Source organism: Plectrocnemia conspersa, unplaced genomic scaffold (genome assembly GCF_051122295.1).
Source record: "Plectrocnemia conspersa isolate PC_06_02 unplaced genomic scaffold, ASM5112229v1 ptg000013l, whole genome shotgun sequence".
Classification (NCBI taxonomy): domain Eukaryota; kingdom Metazoa; phylum Arthropoda; class Insecta; order Trichoptera; family Polycentropodidae; genus Plectrocnemia; species Plectrocnemia conspersa.
The window spans coordinates 4,635,558-4,656,494 of record NW_028277177.1 but is presented as its reverse complement, the minus strand read 5'-3'; the positions used below and the strand labels follow the sequence as shown (position 1 = coordinate 4,656,494).

The 20,937-nt window shown below is 27.2% G+C and overlaps 1 protein-coding gene across 8 annotated transcripts in view; it reads left to right on the top strand.

The window, feature by feature from the left end:
• The window catches only part of Trpgamma (Transient receptor potential cation channel gamma), a 217,182-nt gene that overhangs the window by 154,928 nt on the left and 41,317 nt on the right, over positions 1-20,937 (top strand). For 7 of the 8 annotated variants that reach the window (XM_088201855.1, XM_088201854.1, XM_088201852.1 and 4 more), the window contains one exon: positions 13,971-14,101. In XM_088201855.1, the coding sequence (XP_088057981.1) occupies positions 13,971-14,101 (131 nt within the window). Of the gene's footprint in view, positions 1-9,547; positions 9,593-13,970; positions 14,102-20,937 lie in introns of all 8 variants that reach the window. The other variant, XM_088201856.1, reaches the window with a different exon arrangement.

Genomic DNA, 20,937 nt, shown 5'->3' with positions numbered 1-20,937 from the left:
ATTTGAGACATAGTTAAACACAGTAGCGCAGAATTAATCAATGTTTTATTCATCTAACGGGTCTTATGAAAGTAATATAATAATCAAATTAAAAATCTAAGAATCAGTGACATCTATATTATTAATTATATAATGTGTAGTTTAATTTATAAGTGCCGCTACCGGTATTTGAACCCGCAACTTCAAAGTTACTAGTCTGAGACGTTTCGAACTGCGCTATTCCCTCATTTTCCATTTTTTATAAATGTATTTTAAATTCAGTAAATATTAAAATTAAATTTATAATATAATTAATATATATTAATATAATATAAACCCTCGTTTCCACTGAGTTTACTACTGCCCCTGGCGCAAGCCGTCGTGATTGTTAATTCGTACTACAATATTACAGTTAATTAAGTACACATCAAAATCTGTTGATGAAATTGCAAAATTTACATTTAATGTTAATAATTTGCAACTCCATCAAACACAATATACATATAACAAATTTCATTTCAAATTACGAAAATGGTTCAGAAAATTTAAAAACATAAATCATACGAAAAATATATTGTATCTAAATAAATCATGTATTTATCGCGTTATATGCGAATCTGATTTTGATAGATAAATATTATTATGTTTAAGTGTCTTTGCGAACTGTGTGAGACGGTGCGTTGTCGTAGTGAAGCAGCAGATTTTTTTTTAAATCATGTTTGAAGCGGGTTTTTACATACATGCTATTAAAATTAAATTGTGGTGTGCGTTTCTTAAATTTTAAAAACTTTCAATCTAGTCCTGTGTTTACAAGGATAATTCAATAATAATTCTTAATAAGTTTCTAAAAGTCATAATATTTTTTTATTATCTTTATCTTTAAAACCAGTAGTGTTTCCAAAAAAAGTTCGTTAAAATAAATAACGACCTGCGCCACAATTTTATTTAATCCATGAGATTTTTGTATTGCTTTGTAAAAATTGTTGCCGTAGCTTAGGTTAATCTACAAATTATAAGGTTTGATCCAAAAAAGCGTAAAGCAATTTGCATTAAATTTTAAATATGCTTCTTAAATTCGCATATAATCTCAATGTATGACTAATATCATATCTAAGCGCAATTGAGTGCAAAATTCAATTTAAATAAAACCTTTTCCATTCCATTCTGATGATATTTCTGACGAATAATGTGCTACGAACGTCTAGGAAACTTTACCGTTCGCTCTCTCGCTTTACAACACTGTTGACGTGACATTCTGCAAATGAATTCATGGTAAGTATAAGTAAAATATTTATAGGTATAATATGTGTGTATTAAACAACAAACTCTCCAGGAAACGGAGAATATATTATTGCTATATTGCGAGAGCTCGTTAATACTAAGTAATTCGAAACGCGCTTAACTCGAATGTAAATGCTTATGATTCTCCGCATATCTATAATGACGTTAGCAACACATTATTTAGTACATATGGTATGTAGCTAGACATTATATAATTATTAATTAAAAATAATTTTTTAATCACACTTTGTATAATTTATTTACATTTTTTAAATAAAGGTCATTTTGTTTTGCTCCGATCTCCGATCGTCACGTGCTTCAGCGTGCCAAATTCATTTGTTTGGAAAGGCAAAAATACTGTTTTTCCTACAGTAAAATATATGTCTCTACATTAGCAATATTTCATAAATTTGGTAATTCCAGTTAGAGTTATTTTATCACTCAATACTTAAACTCTTTTTAATCATCAAAGTGTGTAAATGTATTTTTATAATTTTCTTTATACAATATTTGAGCGCTTATATGAAATAACTTGCCAAAAAATAATTTTGTGTCACTCTGTATTACGCTTATACGTATTCCTTAGGGTACTTTACATACACGCCATAAATAAGTCACTTTCTTGTATTTTTTATTCATAATTTTCATAATATAATTTTGAGCTCTCGTCAAAAATACATAGTACATATACTTTAACGTAATATTACTTTATATAATATTATCAAAGTGTCAACACAATACTGTGCCCAAATTAATTATTAATTACCTAAGTAACTTTGCCTAAGCTCCTTTGATATTTCCAATAAGTTTACGTTTAAAGAGAACAACGTTTTTGCTAAATAATAAATAATTATTTACAAGCCTTTAAAATAATCAGTTTAATTTATTAAATACATATTTTTATGAAACGTATGTTTTATGGTTGATTAGAAAAAGAGAAAAAAATAAATAGCTGTCCATTATCATCTCCTTACCCCTCCCTTTATGTTTATCTTGAATCCCAAATAAACAAACTGCATCGTGATGGATCGTTGTTGTTTTTTGTCTATCGTTTGTTGAGTGTTAATTACATAATATAGTATGCATGAACGTATATAATATACATATATACAAGACCATAAAAAGAAAAATATATTATTCGATTATGTAGGAGAAAATGTGTATACTTGGGCTTGTTTGCTTTACTCACATGGCGACATTTGCCCGACTTAACTAATTTGCTCTTGCTAAAATAGATTACCTTTCTTGTTTTTGCACAAGTGTGTATGACTTTTTGGTAAACATCCACATAGGTTAAATTAATAGTTTGTATTACCCTTGATTTGTTTAACTCTACTTATCAATTTGTATTTATTTATAACTATAGTTTTGGAATCAAAAAAGATCACTCTCGACTTTTTTAAGCACAAAAAAATAGTATTTTTAGTACCAGCTAATAACTCATTGAGTTCAGTTTTAACATTTATTTTCAACCACAATTGATAAATGAGTTTATTTATTTAATTATTTGCACAAAAATAAATAATTTTGTTAAAAACTTGTTCAATATTTATTTAGTCATACTTTTATTTTCACTTAAATTAGCATTTTAAACTATTTTATTTAAATAGTACAACTTAAATCGTCTTAAGGTAATATAAAATAATAATATATATATAAATTAATAAAAGCAGATGCTTTCTAGAAATAAGCTCGCAATTAAATTTTTTAGTTTCAGATACACTTTGAGCTTTTATTTTATATTTTTTAAATCACGGTAGCGGATTTTTTATAAATAAAAATTCGAATGCCGCTGTCGGGGCTCGAACCCGCAACCTCAGAGTTACTAGTCTGAGACGTAAAGGACTACGCTACTTCGTCCTTATGCCATTTATAAACAGAAAAACAGCAATGTACAAAGAGTTGATCTTTGCAGTACTATTTGGAACATTGCAATTGAAATGGTAGAACATAGCTATTATTTTTTTATTAAAATTGAATAGTAATACTTCCTTCTTAAAATCTATTTTTATGTAATACATATGTATATAATAAATATATATATATATATATATATATATATATATATATATATATATATATATATATATATATATATATATATATATATATATATATATATATATATATATATATATATATATATATATATATATATATATATATATATATATATATATATATATATATATATATATATATATATATATATATATATATATATATATATATATATATATATATATATATATATACGTATATTATAAATCCTTCTTGAAATATATTTTTATGTAATACATATATAAATATTGATTTTGAGATTTTTTTACCACGCTTAAATTTGCTAGTAAAATTACTATTTTTATTAAGCTGTAATTCATTACAATTTTGTTTATTTCAGAACGTAATACAAAATAACTAATACAGTGAAATACATACTTTATTGTAGAACTCAAGTCACTGGTTAATAACCAATTGTAGTAACAAAGAAATATTTAAAAACAGATAAGATTAAAAATACTTAAAGATGTATTAAGTAAAAATACAAAAACATAAAAATATATATGTATAAAATGAATATTTAATAGAAACATAATAAACTCATTAAATTTACTAAAAATAGCAAGACGTGCTAGGACGTTTTTTGTCTATACTTAAATTTAGGTTAGTTTTCTCTTAATCTTTTTTAATGTATATTTTGGTATATTTATATAAATATTATTTTAATAAATAATAAAAAAATGTTTTACTACCGGTTTATATTCCAAATTAGGCAAAAGTGTATTATTAAAATTCTGATTAGATTTTATTTTTTATTAAAAATTGGTATTAGGGCCGCAATAGCAGCAAGCGCTCTAGACCTATTTTTTATTATTAGTAGATTTAAATTTTGAATATATCTTATAAAAAACATTTACCTGTAAATAATTAGATTATAGTTATTTTAAATCATAGTGTCTTTCTTTGACTATATAAGTCGCTTCTCTACATTTCAGTAGAGTAGCATAATTTTACAAAAAAATATTTTTAATTAACTATAAATGATAAAGTACAGTCTTTTATTTACTTTTTATAAAAGAAATAGATGTTCTTAATCTCACGAATAAATAGTCTAAATAATAATTAAAATATAGTTGTACCTAATCGTGCATAGTTAAAATAGTTTATAATTGATCAAATATGTGTCGCAATTTTTTAGACTATGATTTCAGTCTGATTATTTTGTTTTAAATGTTATACTTTTTTTAATCACATTTCTTGTTGGTTTTATTATATTAGAGTTACTTTTAATTAAAATCAGTACTGTAAGTGTGGTTTGTAATCATTATATCTGCTATATTACAACAGAAGATTAAAAAAAATTTAATCAATCTGTGAGTAATTTTCCTATATCCATCAAAGGCAGTGCTGTTAGTTCTGATTCAACCGCATGTTTTGAATTTACATAGTTTCAAAACTGTTTCAGATTACTGATTATGGATTATTAATTAGCTAAAATATTATTAAAATAATGCGTTATGTTTGCAAATTAAATTTAGTAGAAGCCATAAAATAATAATACAATATTTTTGCTCGATGTGCTTTTTCAAAGAATAGTTATTAAAACATTTTCTAGGAAAACCATTTTGAATATATAATATTCTACCTTTCAGTCGAACATTCTCAGAATCATATACAAAGGCATTTCACAAAAATATCAAAAATACACAAATATATATAGAAATGTTTTTTTTTTCAAAGTAAACAGTTCGGTAGGTAGGAAAAAATATAATAAACTATTGATATTTTTATTAAATCAATATCAGTATTAAACTACTGTTAAATTAGCTTAAATAGCAAATAAAAGTCATCTACAATGTTTCAACGTTTTCTGAAACACTTATTTCTATATATGTAAATTAATTGTAGTCATAAATACAAGCCTCAAAATGGCCTTAATCATTTGACTTGTTATACTTTTATATATATATTTTTTAATATTAGTTCTTTTAAGTGACCATAATATTCGTTAATTTTATTTGTGTATTGAATATTTTTTTTTAAATTAATTTGAACCAAAGTTAACAATGATTCAACTAAATTTCCATCCATCATTTGTAATTTGGAGCCGCAGCATTGCGGTTTCACACATAATCCGTGCGATTGACCAAACGTAACACGGCAAACATTTAACCTCGAGGGGTTAACGTTATTACGGGGCGTAGTCGCCCGTAAAATGTACGGCAAATCCCCCTTTCCCCTGCTGTCTACACTGTGGTGACCAACAACGAATCATAGGTTAGTTGGTACCCCTAAAACTTCTCCTGATCTATATTTCTTGCTTAGTCAACGAGAAAACGCAATTCTGGGCCTTGATTACTTCGCTATGTTTACATCGGATTTGGGAACGTAAATGATATCGACTTATTTGATTTTTTTCAAACAAAAAAACTCATAAGTGTCTTTTTGATAGAAGACACTTTTGTGAGTGATTGATGCTCATGATCATTTATACTGATCCTTTAAGAAAGCTTAGAAAAATGCGAGAAAAATCAAATTGAGAACCACCTGTCATTTTGTTAATCTCCGCATTAATACACCACTTAGTGAAAGCTTAATTTATAATCCAACTATTTATGGGTGACCGTCCGATAATTACAAAATATATTTTTTTTCTGGACATGTGTCTCTTATAAAAAACAAATATTTGCTTTAGCTTTTAAGAATCTGCGAAATTCTTGGGTGTTTCAAAATGCTGATTGTAATATTCAAGTTTATTTCCAACTAACTTAATAATATAATTAAATTTCTCATTATTAATTTTTTTATTTGATTCGATTAAACAATAAAATTTTGCCAGCGTTGTATTAAAATTAGTGTTTTTTAGTATTTCCATTTATTTTTTGTTAAAGTTATATTCTTACTAGTTACGTCCAAATACATTTTCACCAGTAGATATATATTTTAATATGCAAAAACATTATTAAACTGATATGAAACTCAATTTGACTGTTCATTTGCTGTTCTAACCCAAACCTAACATAATGAAGGTTATAAAACTAATTATATATATAGAACTTTTGTCAGATTAAGTCCAAAATACAAACTAAGCTAACTTATCTCTACACTTTAATAGTAAAGTATATTTTAAATATATGATAGCTATTCTTAGCAATATTATTACAAACTTTTTATATAAAAGAATTGGTTAAAGTATATTCAAACAGAATTTTGGTCAATAGGAGGGCGCAAAAACAATTATCACTTCTCAGAAGTCAAAAATTCACGTCAAAAGCAATAAAATCGTGTCAGCGCCGTCGCAGTGGGAACGCTCGGTAACGAGCGTTCCCACTGCGTCGGCGATGGCACGATTTTATTGCTTTTGACGTGAATTTTTGACTTCTGAGAAGGGATAATTGTATTTTGCGCTCTCCTATTGGTCAAAATTCGGTTTAGATGTTCCTCATTTAATTTTTTAAATTATAATAAAAATCTTAATATGAACTCTCGATAACCGAGCGTTTCCACTGCGACGGCATAATTTTATTGCTTTTGACTTCTGAACATAGATAATTGTTTTTTGCGCTCTCCTATTGGTCAAAATTGAGCTTAGATGTGCTTTATTTGAATTTTATTTAATAATATTTACGTGAAGGGACGCTCCTCTCAAAATTGGCTTTAAAAATGCATGTCATTTATTGAAATACAGATGAAATCGAAATATTAAAAAACGACCACTGACTATATACTAAAATTTTTACTTAAAATGACGTACATGTATCTGACACTTTAAACTCGCGTGATTATTGACAGTTGTCCGATTCTCACCTAATACAAGTTGTTATTTTATTATTTTTGGCGCGGATACTAAATTAATTTGGCCTGAAAAATGTGCTCATCTCAAGAAGTTTCTCGATATACTGTCACAGAAACAATGGTAGATTTAGGTACAGATTTATAAAATGGGCAACCAAACTTTCCTAATGGGTTTCAAACAAAAACATATGGCTGATGCCAGTGAAAATAACAACGGTTTTTAAATACCATAAGAATACAAGTATATAGTTAGAAACCTTCCCGCGCCCCAAGTTAAAAACCGCTGCTGTAGTAATATAAATATAAATAGTATTTTATACATATTTTTATCAGGCGCGTATTGTAAGATACTTTACCTTTCGCTCGCTCGCGTGTTAAGTGACGAGAATGAGTGAGAACAACAGGGCATTCGGAACGCATGTAACGTACGCCTTTATCTCTCGCTCACTCTCGTTACTTAGCACGAGAGCGAGCGAAAGGGAATGTATCTCACCATACGCGCCTGATTTTTATACTTATATGTTTTTTTCTATTTTAAATTTAAATGTTTTTTTTAATATTTTACTAGTAAATATATGTGTATCTATTACTATAAAAATAAAATACATTTAGCTATGTGTATGGCATTAATATGCAATATTATTTAATAATTCATTTTTATTTACGGATAATCGTGTTTCTTGTAATAATACCAGAGGTACTTAAATCAGTTTAATTTTTGCAAATGGGCACAAATGGCATAAATTTAGAAAATAACTTTAATTTTACTCCCGCTTGTGTTCTATTGTAGATCAATAAAATGACATATCTTTCAAGGTCGTAAAATGATGCAGTGTAAATATATATATTTTATCGCTTATACTTTTAAATATACAATTATAATTGTATTATAGTTAAATATAAAAGCAACGATTTTAACCACCATTCCTAATCCCTCCCATCACTTTTGAGTGGCGAGAATTTTTAGATCTTTAGGCGTAACGCAACTCATTGTCTGCTATTGTTAGGGTGTCGTAAATATGCTAAATCACTAAAATAACAATAATGGAATAATTCCAAATAACAACACGGCAAATGGGCTTTTGCCCCGGGTGTTAGATTTTACGACTCGCCCCCATTTGATGATCGGCAAATTTTATATCTCTCGCGATTTATTCCCCGAAAACTTTACGATCGCCTCTCTGAGCAAAAAAAGACACGAAACGTAAAAATAACGGCCCTCGTTAAACTAAATATGCTATTTAATGCTAAGTGGCTTGGGCAGTATGTTTTAGCGAATAGCTAAATTAATCCATACCACAATAATTCGCAAGCTATTTACATTCAGAGTTGCTGTCCCGAATCTAATCTAGACACATTAATTGATTTGTGTGTTATTTATGTACGATGCTGTGCTGATATATATCGATGTTTTAAGTTGGTGAAAATAATACTGAGAAATGAAATAAAATTATTCTAATAATTAAACGGTTCATTAAGACTGCAGCAAAAATTAGGCAAAAGGGTAAAGATTATAATATATATTTTAAAAAAATTAGTAATAATATATTCTTTAATAAAAAAAATCATTTAAGTATAATATAATAAATTATAAATAATATAATAAAAAGTACAGTAATTTCAATCAAAGGTTTGTCTATCTCTCTATTTTAGTCAGTAGATTCAATTAGGAGTACTTGTAATTGATTTTAAATGAAATTTATCAGTAAAGTAAGAGTTATTTTATTTAAATTTTATGGCATATTATCATAAGAGATTTTGCAATGTAAGCGAAGACGTCTGAAACGGATATTGCTTTTTGGAATATCATGTATTCTAAGTGGAATGCCGTGGAAAAAAAGGGATGTCTAAGCGTCGAAAAACGCGCCCGTCAGCTTTAAACCTAATATGTCAATGCTAAACGAGAAGAAGACCTCTCTCTTCCAGCAAGTTCAAAGCTCTAAGTAAATATAGGACATGGTTGTTTTTAACGTCGTCGTCCATCATTAATATGGATGAAGATGTAATCTTTCGGAGACTGAGGTTAAGCATAAAAGTACGTAGGGTTTAAGGTTGTTTATATAATATACATGAGATGAATTCCAACAAAGTTTTATATGAGAAAAAAATAATAATCAAATGTGTTTTGTATGAAAAGTAGAACGAGAGTTATCGACATGTGGATGGAAAAGGTTACAAGATTTATGAGCGCTCTGTGCTGTTGTAGTTTGATGTATAGTTACTTTTATATGCTGGCTAAATTTAAACATTGTATATTGAATGTGTTGTTTGATGTGAAGTGAAATATGTATTAAAGTTTGGTAATGAACTAAGCTATCATTAAATATGTGTTTGTTTTCAAGCTAGTTAAAAAAGGATCAATATTTTATTAAAAAAAATATAATTAAAAAATAACTCTCTAGTTGTTATTGTGCTTAAAATCTTTACTTTATCCCATAAGTGTGATAAAATATTATATTTAATTACCTAAACATAATTGTCTACTTTACAGGGAGGACAAAAACTATCTGGTTCATTGAAATCAAGTGATATAATAGTAAGCTTTTATAAATTTATCTAATTCTCTTCTGTATTCTGTTATTTTCACAGGAAAAATCTTAGTTAATGTTAGATTTTTTAATGTTGCTTTCAGTGATAATGAATTTGTCTAATTTTCTTGTGACGCTTTTTTATGATTACATGCTTTTTTGATGTGTGATATTTTCATCGCATATATAAAGCAAAATGTATGTTTTTTGTTTTAAAAAAAGAAAATCGTTGTTGTTTCTCTAATTCCTATTTACTCAGGTATTTTTTTCTTAATTATACAAATTTTGCAACAAAAAAATTAATACGATTAATATTATAGTTGTTCGTATTTTATGTTTTACATCTTTTGCTATTTTATTGAGTTATTAATTTGTATTGTCTTGTCAGTATTTATTTGTTTTTTTTAGCTATTAATTAAAACTTTTAGTAGTTAGATAAATTATCAGTTAATGAACAACATACTATTTAATTAATGGTATGTTTTTGTAGTTATATTTTGACTGTATGTTTATATTTTAACAGAGAATATTTCTGCTATCTAAAAATCGACAGAAAATATTTGTATACTAATAATAACAATATTTACGATTTGTTGAGTTTTTTCTCTCGCAGTTCCGCCAAGAAAAATTTTCGGCAATCTTATGTGAATAATTTAAATAATTTATTTTTGCACAAAATAAATAAAAAAATTTCAAAATCTTCTGAATGATTCTTCAAAATGATTCTTTTCAAAAATTGCTTTCACAAATCATAATTTCTTTAGATATATACTACAATAATTTTGTAGATTTCTTTAAGCAAAAATGTGCTTAAGAAAAAATATTCAGTTTTGTTGCTATGGGATTTTCCTTTATTGTTATGATTTTAATGTTTTTAAATAATAGTTACTCTGAATCAAGATAGAATTAATATTTTAAATAATTATAATTCATGAATTAAAACTACAGCAGTTATCATGTTCTTAAAAACCGTTATCTCCCGTATTTTTTTATTATTATTTTTACTATTTTCTATATATTTTTTTTTTAATTACGAATTAATAATAAAGTGGATTTTATTAATTTAATTTTTATGTTTATTTATAAATGTTTTTTTAATTATTTGCTGAATTTTGATTTGTAATATTATTTAAATACAAGCCATTTTGAAACAATATGACCAATGAACTTAAACAATATATTTACAAGGCGTATTAGAATTAATATTCAACTTTAAATTTGAAATTTAATATCATTAACATTTTAATATAAAAATTATTAATAAAAAAAATTATTATTAAATTTAAAATTTACTAATTTATTGATTAATAAATGATTATTTTCTACAAACCGTAAAATTATTGGAGCTATGTATTTTATTATTGGAATTTGATCTGGATTGGTAGGATCAAATCTAAGATTTTTAAGTAGCCGTACATGTACGGCGGTCGATATTTACCTATTTTCAGGTACCCCAGATAGTTATATATCCACATATATAACTAAAGAAATAAAAAAAAACATTATATTCATATAATATTTTTTTTATAAATTAAATAATACATAACAAAAATTATGTTATATTAATTTTATATGAAAAATATTAAAAACCTTTAAATTGATTTTTACAAAAACCAAAAATTTGAAAAATAAATTAACGCAATTTAATATTAGAAAAACGTTGAAATAAATTATTAAAACTCACTAATACAAAAACGTGGTAAAATCAATCAAAGCAATTAAACGTTGAGAAATACTGTTTTTTTCTATATTTCACTATAAATACAATACAAATATAAATAAATAAATAGCAACAGAAATAATTATGGAAAAATAATTGATTCCTGGTAAATAAAAACACACAACTTGAAAAAACTAGTCTTTACAACAAATTCTGATAATGATATAAATAAGATAATAAAAGTAAGATTTGAATTAAAATAAAAATAAAATTTGTATTGCTGCAAAAAATAATCAATAACTAAAATTAGATATTTACTAACATTTTATCAAAAATATAATGTTTTTTTAATCAAAAACAAACTTCATAACAGAAATATTTTAATTAAAAAAACAATACTTTTTTGTAAGCTTACTGTATTATATTTATAGTATTTTTTTAATGACGTATTTATATAGGACTTTCGAATTTTATTTATTAACAATCGATATTATATGTATGTGAGTATTTTTATTACAGAATTTAAAAACTACCAAAATAATAACAGCTGGCTTAATATCGACTGACGACTATTAAAAATTAGCTCATATATATGTTGTATATATATTATTATTTTTTTAATTTAATTCCTTGTTTCTCTTTCCCTTTTTTTCATCCCTAAAAAAAGTATGTTTGTATGTAAAATTATGGCTTCGTATATTTATTATATTTTCTATGCATTAGAGAAATCTAAGATCGAAGACAAATATTGTTTTAGCGACTCTCCCAAGAAATCGAGGACAAATGGTCACTTAGTTAAAAATACAGTGCTCTAATAAAACATAAGTACATTAAACTTATTTTAGAAAAGAGTCGATTAATGTATAAATTTGATTGTTCACATTAGTTTTTTTATGAGTGACGATTAAAAAAATATTGAATAATATTTTTGCATTGAATTTTTACGACAATATGTTTTTTACTCAAAAAATTACATTTATGTACGTGATTATAATATTATTCTAAGCATTGAACACATTTTAAACTTATTTAAATATTAGTTACAGATTATTTTTGTAAAAAAAAAAATTAAATATTGCTTGCCGATAACTTTGCAAATAAAATAGTCACCGGAAAAATCTGGCAACAGATTATTGTTAGTAAGTACAATTTACAACAGCAGGATGATCCGCTGAGGTCTCGTTAAAATGACCTTAGCGTTAATTGCGTAGCTGGGTGGACCCTCCCTCAATATTTTGTATTAGCTTATTGTTTGACACATTCATATTTATTTATGTAACTATGGATATTTAAATATTGTTTTTATTTTTGTTAGAATTCAACACGGTACTCACCTTTGGTAGATATGAAAGGTTGCATATATTTTTCTCTCTGTCTGTCACATTCCTTGCCAATGTTTCGACCTTAGATTTTGGGTTTCGTCATTTTAGGAGTAGTTTTGATCCTATCTCTGCCAAAAGAGATTTTCTTTGTGTCGTTTTTGACTTGATTCTGTCATTTGTTTATATATTTTTTTCGTTGCTAAGAGGAAAAAATGTATATTTACTCTTTTGTATGTGTATATTTTCATGTATTTTATTAAAATTGAATCTTGCTTGTTTTAAAACCGATAATTTTAATTTCTATCGAAATTTCTTATCTATTATTTCTTACATTTGACTTATGTTAAGGTTTTGTTTTATATTATGTTGTGGTCTTCAACAAAGTTATAGTTTGCTTATGAATGTTTGTTTTTTTAATATTTTATACGACAGAAAATTTTACTATTCACATAAATCACATAATACAAATTATTTACTTGTGCTAAAAGAAAGCTAAGAACATACTGAAAAAACAACATTTAATTTTTCATATGTGTAAATTAGCTAGTTTATTATTTTTGCAAATAATGTTATAAAATGTAACATTAGCGAAATAATGGCATATAGTTATTTATCGATGCTGATAAAAAATATATTATATACATCGCTAAATTATTTATAATTATATATAATTATATATATTTTTATATGTTAAGAGTTTTTTTCAAAGATTCATATGTACGATTTTTACTAGTCTTTTTTTGAGTTAATTTCTGAATCTGTGATTGTTTTTTCTTAAATATTTTATAGGACAGAAATTTCACTATTCAAATAAATCACATAATACAATAATTACCTGTGCTAGAAGGAAGTTAAAAATATACTAAAAAAACAACACATCTACATATGTATATATCAGCTAATTTATTATTTTTGATAAAAAATGTTATAAAAATATACGTATTAGCAAAATAGTAACATATATTTATTTACCGATGCTTTAAAAAATAAATTATATACAACAGTATATTATTAATAATTATGCATTTGTAAAAAAATATCGAACAATTTTCACTTGAAAAATATGTTTTTGTAATGCAAAAAAAAATCGTTTAAAATTAATTATTTTTGCCTAATATTAAATTACAAAATATATCTAAGAAAAATGGTATTTAATTACAAAAAACGACAATTAAAAAAATACTGATGAAATAAATACGTAATTTTACATATACATAATCTTTTTTATTATTATTGATGTACATAAGTATAATTATTAGTGCAGATTTTATGTATCTAATGATAAAATAAAAATAGGTGTTTATTTTAATATAAAGAACTTACGTTACGCTAGATGTTTATTATGTTTTAGCGATATATTTTCTATAATCGATAGATATAATACTGTTTTATTTTTAATTTCAGAGACACAGCATCCACGGCATGATGGAAGAAGAGAACGTGGTAAGACCTCATCAAGAGATGGCACAACTGTCTCTAGACGAAAAAAAGTTTCTTTTGGCCGTGGAGAGAGGAGACGTCGCTTCAACGAGACGGTACTATTTTTATATACCTTTTTCTCTTCTTAAAAACCCAGATTAACCTTTAGAATACGTCGCGCAGTTATTCTAATAAAAATTCTATTCAACCCCATACATTCCTTTGTCCCAGCCATGCACCCCTTTTACGTATATTCAAACAATTCTCTCATATTTCTACCAATCGGCGAACGTAAACACACGCGACACGACACACGAAGCAAACAAAAGCTTATTTTTCGCGAAAAGCTTCCCCCGCAGACGGAAGCTCCTCAAAATGGCATTACGGCGTCTCCTTTTACTCTTTTGTGGATTCGCAAATGTCCTTATGGTACGTTTATGGCCTCAGATACGTTGGATATTAAGATAACGCCTCTTCATCCACATTTATAGTCGCGGTTAAATTTTCGAAATACTCGATAAAAATTGTACATCGTTAAAAACGAATCAAACTGCGCGCAAAACACATAATTCCAGAGAAGCATTTGCTTGAGATTAGTATGTATTTTACTTTAAAAATAATGATAAAATATATTCATTTTATATACATATGCAATAAAAATATATAGTATTATTATATATGCACATGTAAAAGCCCAACTCAGCATACAATATAATAATATGCATCCCGAATTCAGGCCACGAACATCTAGTTGAAAGCATCTGATCTACATATTACTTTTCCATTCTGATGCGAGCGGAGCTTTCACACATAAAATATACAAATATGCATATATACACATATGCATTGTGTTTATGTATTTAAACCCTTTTTTAATTTCAATCTACATTTTTTTAAGTGATATTTATTTTATTTTGTACATTCTAGATATTATCTATTTATTTTAAAAAGTTATAAAAAATCAAGCGATACGACGGTACGAGATTAAAGAGCTTTTGTTAGTATTTTATCTTTTGACGCTGTAACCGTCGCTGTGTCACTGAAGCAAGAAAGGTTTAAAGATAACCTTTTGCTTAAACTCTTCGCCCTTGGAAAATGGAAAATATCCAGGCGAAAGCTTTCTAAATGGATATTAGAGCGACGTTCCGCAGAAACTAGAATTTTCGGTTAGCTATACCATTTGTATTTATTTATATTAATACAACGTAAAACTCGGATACGAATTTAGGAATTTATTTTATGTATTGAATATTTTTTAATACATTAAAAAGTTCACAAAAATAATCATTTTAAATAAATTTCAATTTAAAAAATATTTTTCAATAAAATAAAAAATAGGGTTTATTTGAAATACCTGAAAGACTATAGATACAATAAATTATCTACTAAATTAAAACTTAATGTTACTATAATATCTAGTTTTCATAGAGCTTAAACAATGTATTATTTATTAAGAATAATAATCTAACCTAAATAAGTTTTGTGACTAATATAATGTCAGAACTAGACATTCTGATTTCTGAATTATTTTCATTTCTCAAAAAATGAGACTTCTCGACTTCATTTCCTAAATTTCTCGAGAATTCTTGAGAATACTATTATGTAAGGTCGAAAGAAATTTATTTTTCTAATTGTTGGGTCAATCATAAATGGATTCTAATATTTTTTTGTAGTTTCGATGGTCCTTAGAATTCGTCGAGCCATTAAATGTTATGTGAATAATTTCTTTCCACATTTAAATAATTCTGCTTTTTAAGAATAACTAAAGAATGCCTTCTTTTTTTGACTTGTGAAAGATTCTGGATTTCGCAACTATTTAATAAATGACATCAATTTCTGTTTTTTTCGATTATATGTATGTAATTTCTTTTTAATCACCTGTTGAAATTTCGAGCTTAGCTCAGAAGTGATATTTCTAATGGCTAAACAAAATAATTAAGGCCCTTTTAACTGTCAATAATAATAGTGAGACAACTGTCAATAATAACTTCTGCTACTTTACAAAAACAACATAAAAAATAACCTTTTTGGTTTATCGAAAAATATAATAGTCCTAAATTGTTTTGCATTTTGCCGATTTCCATGCAAAATTTTTACTTATCAGAGCGGGTTCTAGGATCACCACCGCAAAAATAAATTCGCCAGCCGGTTAAAGTAATAGAAAATCGCAAAAAAATGTTGGTCATTTTAATACTTTCGATCTTCCAAAAAAGTATGCATATTTTCAAACGTCTGTCACAAACACCTTCGGAAAGGTTTCTTATCTGAGTGTCTTTGTTTATTACTTAAGCAAAAATATGGCGATTTACTGTTTAAAATTTGTAAGCATTTTTTTGTCAGTCTCAGACCCCTATTAAAACCTTTTAAAAATATGCATATTAGGCATGAACAAGCCTTTACTTATACAGCGTTGTAAAAAGGGCAGTGGTTGTAAACATTTTAAAAATATTCATACAAATTTAATTTTATATAATAAAAAATCCTTAATAAAAATTCTCGATTTGACATTTTTCTCGAAAAGAAACACTAATTGGAACCTAACGTTGAGCTAAAATTAATCGTAATTACTCATTAAAAGTGTAATAAAACTAATTTCTATAAGTATTATATTTGTGACCTGCCGAACAAGTTATTTCGTCACGCCGACGATCAGGGATTTGTTTTTATTAGGACCACTTTTAAATGGATCAAAGCAATGAAAGTCCAATACAAGTACCTACAAGTCGGTATAATGTAGCTAGCATATACACAAGTTACAGTGCTCATGACAACGTTGCTAAATTTCAAGTTATTAAAATTCAAATTAAAAAATGGCATGTCAAACAACAGTCTGTTTTTGTTTCGAGTCGTTTCATCTGCCAGAAAGTCTAGAGTAGGAACGAAGGAAAGACCCTGCCTATTTTTTAAAAGCCACTTCATTTAGAATCTTCCATCTTAAACTAGTACAAGTCAAAATTTGATTTTTCTACTAGATTTGGAACAGAACTTGTACCAAGCAAAACTAAGCCGATTTCCATGTCTGTATTTTAAAATCGAGAGACTTGATCACCGCTTTTGAGAGGCATAAGAGCTTTGTGATTGATCAATGGTGACCACATACAGATGCTCACGTTTAAAGGGGTCTTATTCTCAATTGCGTTAATTCACTATTACCAAAATGATCATCCATCAACAAGGAAACCAAACAATAGCGTTAAAAATAGGACCACATACGAAAGCTCCCATTACGACCAGAAAAAATTACACGCTAGTGTTCTTACTGTAAATCTCCATCATTGAGAGAATATTTCTTTGTTGAGAAAGGAGCACGGATATAATAAATCACTGGATCCACAAGATTCCTGTTGCATTAACCGATCTTGGACAATGCCCATCAAGCGAATGTCGCTTTCTAAAGGCGTAAACCTATTTCACTGGCACCAAAGTCACACACACCTTAGGTTTACAAAACCTTGATAATCTATGCGGAATAAAACAGTGTGGTTGATCCAGTTTTACATCAAAAATTAAAGAAGAAAAGTAATTTCTATTGATAAAAGTACGAAAAAAAATTAAGACTTGTAAAAAGTAGTACTCAGTATCAAAAGGATGCCGTCTAATATCAGATTTTTAAATTACCTGCTAGTAGTTGAGTGCGAGTGGTACTTTAAAGTCCACATAATGACACATAATCGTTATAATATATGATTTATTTTATGCTCTAATGCAGATTCCGATTTTTATAGTCGTTGAATAAAATTTGGCAGATTTTCAAAATTGTTTCTGAGACATGAATATACATGAGTTATTAGATTTCATACTGATTTGACGTATTCTGTAAATAATTCAGTTATTAACACAATGTCTACTTTTTAAATTAGCAATCCATTATTATAATTTTCGTTTACTACATTTAAGTAAAATTAAATAACTTTAATCATAAAACAATATTTTAAATATTATTAAAGCTTCTATTGTTTCGAATTGATTCACTATATAATAGAATAAAACTCATGCATATGCATTTTATACTTCAAAACCAGACTGTTTCAACCCCAATGAACTCAGTACCGTTAACGATCGACGGAAACTGTATATAATAGAGACTGTTGTTTTTTATTTCAACAAAGCTTCCATTTTAATTGTTCAGCCGGCAAAATTTAATACCCGTTATCAAATTGAAGGTCTTGTTTGTTTATTGTCAAATAAGGGTTGGTCAATTGTAACTTAATAGTTTCAAAAATGTGGCATATTTGGGTATATGACATAAAATATGTATGTACATATATAGTCGAATGGCAATTTGAAGGCTCCTGTTTGCTATTCATATTTGCTAATAATTTAGTAAATTCTGCATATAGTTTAATATGGCAAACTCGTGATGTGTGTCTAAATCGCGTTTCGCCCCAAACCCTAAACGAGTTAGCCCAAAAGTTTAGTTATGTATATATTCGGTTATATATTGCTCAAAGTTTGGATGCGCTTTGTTGACGAAAATGTAGGAAGAATAAATTACTAATTAAATTTATATATTCCAGTAGTGCAAAAAGTAATTGATAAAAGTACATTTAGCAGAAGTTGTTAAAAATCGGATATTATATATAAGAAATGATAAGCAATTTATAATCTGTTTTTAATGTGTCTAAAGAGTATGGTGAATGTCTAGCACGATAGACGAGTGGTATAAGTCGCTGACTATTTACTTGGAAGATTTGGGCTCAAATTCCATATGAACCCTAATGTTTTTCTATCGTATCAGGAAGATCGCAATTAGTAATTATTATATAATTTCAATTACGACTGATCATCACAAATTATGTCAACCTAGATGTTTAACTATTCACGAATAAATATCATGAATAGTTAAAATCGATCCAGCTCATATTAGGTATTAAAACTTCTCTAATAATGAGCTACTTTAGCTTATGAAGAATAATTTTTACTACATATTTTGTAATCCTATCAAAAATATTTTTAAAAAGTGCGTTGGTTATAACATAAGCGTAGTTTTTGTGTTTTTTATTTGCTATTTTAAGCTGTTTTGATTACCCACCCGTTAAAGGTTATTAAAACCTCTTGGATTATTACCGTTTTTTTTATTTACCAATATGTTTAAGTTCATGGCAGTCCATAAAACAGTCATTATAAATTTATAATAAAGTAGTTTCAGTTTCACAATTTTATTTGGTAGTGTATTTTTCTACAATTACTGTGCTGATCGCTTTTTCTTATCGTAAAGAGTTTTTATTTTGTCATACATCATAACACAATCAAGAAATAGATTCAGTTAGATTTTTCAGCAGATTTTGTTCAATAGCATAATGTATTATCATGTTATAAAATAGCGTCTGAAACACCGTTTCAAAATTTTTGGTCATTTATGTAACAAAATTTTTGGATACGGTACTGCCGTAGTTTTAACCATATTAACATCAAATATTTTTAAGAATATCTCTTATTAATATATCGACTTAATTTGTTAATCAACTTAATTTTATTTTATAATGGCAGCTACACAGAAAACTTATATATACATATAAATAGTTATATATACACTTGAATTTGTATTCCCTTACAGAGTATTGAAAGACAATATTATTATAAGCTATTAAGATTGAAAATTGTGATGATGATTATAAAAAAAAATAATGTTAATTTTCTAGTATTTTCATAAAATTCATAATTACTTGGAAAACTTGTTTTTTTTGCTCAAAAAACAATTTAGTTATTATACATCGCATGTAAATAAATAATAACAGCTACATAAATGTATATATTATTACATATGGAATAGTTGAAATCATATAATTTCACTAGCACCTGCCAGATAAATTATATTTTCACTGGTAAAAATATATGTATGTATATCTTCCGGTTAAAATGTATTCCAATATAATTTTACTAAAATAACATTTTTTTTTTAAAATGTGTTCAGGATATATTAGAATGTTTTTTCACGTTTTTTTTTTGAAGGATAACCCGAGAATTTATGATTTAAAATTCAGGACGTAATTTCATTTTTCCGTGAGTAGGGGGAGGGAAAAATATGTTGTGAAAAAAAATAGATCTTACAAGCTCGTAAATCAAGGTCTTACTTCTCGTTTTCGTTTCATTTACCGAAAGATGGTCAAGTATTTCAAAAACCTCGTTTTCTGCCCATTCACCGAACAATGGTCAAGCATGAGCTGATCTTGCAAGCTGGTAAATAAATCTTTTTGCAAAATCTTCCATAAAGAGAATGGAAACACTTTCAATTGCTGTGCATAATGGCGAATCGACTCTTTTGCGTCCTCCGCAATACTACGCTCCACAGCAGAAAAAACTTCTTCAGTGCGCACTGTACGACGTCTCTGCGGATGCGTATTATTAATTAGAGTATGCGTGGTGCGAAAACGATCCATGTCTATTCGAATTACTTGCTCAGCTGGACATTAATGTTGACCGTAAAATGGACGAAGCGCATAGTTACGATTTTTGAAATAAATTTGCACAATTTGCAAGCGTTGTTCTGACATAAGTCTATTCATGGTGAAATGGCAAACCAAACTGAGCACAAATCAGCTGTCAGCTGTAAAATTGTCTGTCTCTGGAAAAAATGTTGCCAATTCCAAAAACAAACATTTAAAAAGCACCTTTACATTTTTACTTTCAAGTTTTAAAGGTGAATCTATATATTTTTTATTTAACGCTGAATAGTTATTTAAGGTTTGAGAACCCTAGAGGTGTGATAACTTCGTAGCCAGTGAGACGCTTGGTTTGAATCTAGTTAGTGTTTTATTACATTATTTACATATGTTGCGACAGACGATAAACGACGAGATGTTTTCTCCGAGCGGTGGTGGAGAAACTGGCAGAGGTATGATGTCAGTGGACGATCGTCAGAGATTTAATTGGTGTGGCCGCGTTAGTGTAGTCTCCGAGCGGTGGTAGAGAAACTGGTGGTGAGATGTGTACGTTCATTATCGTATATTGT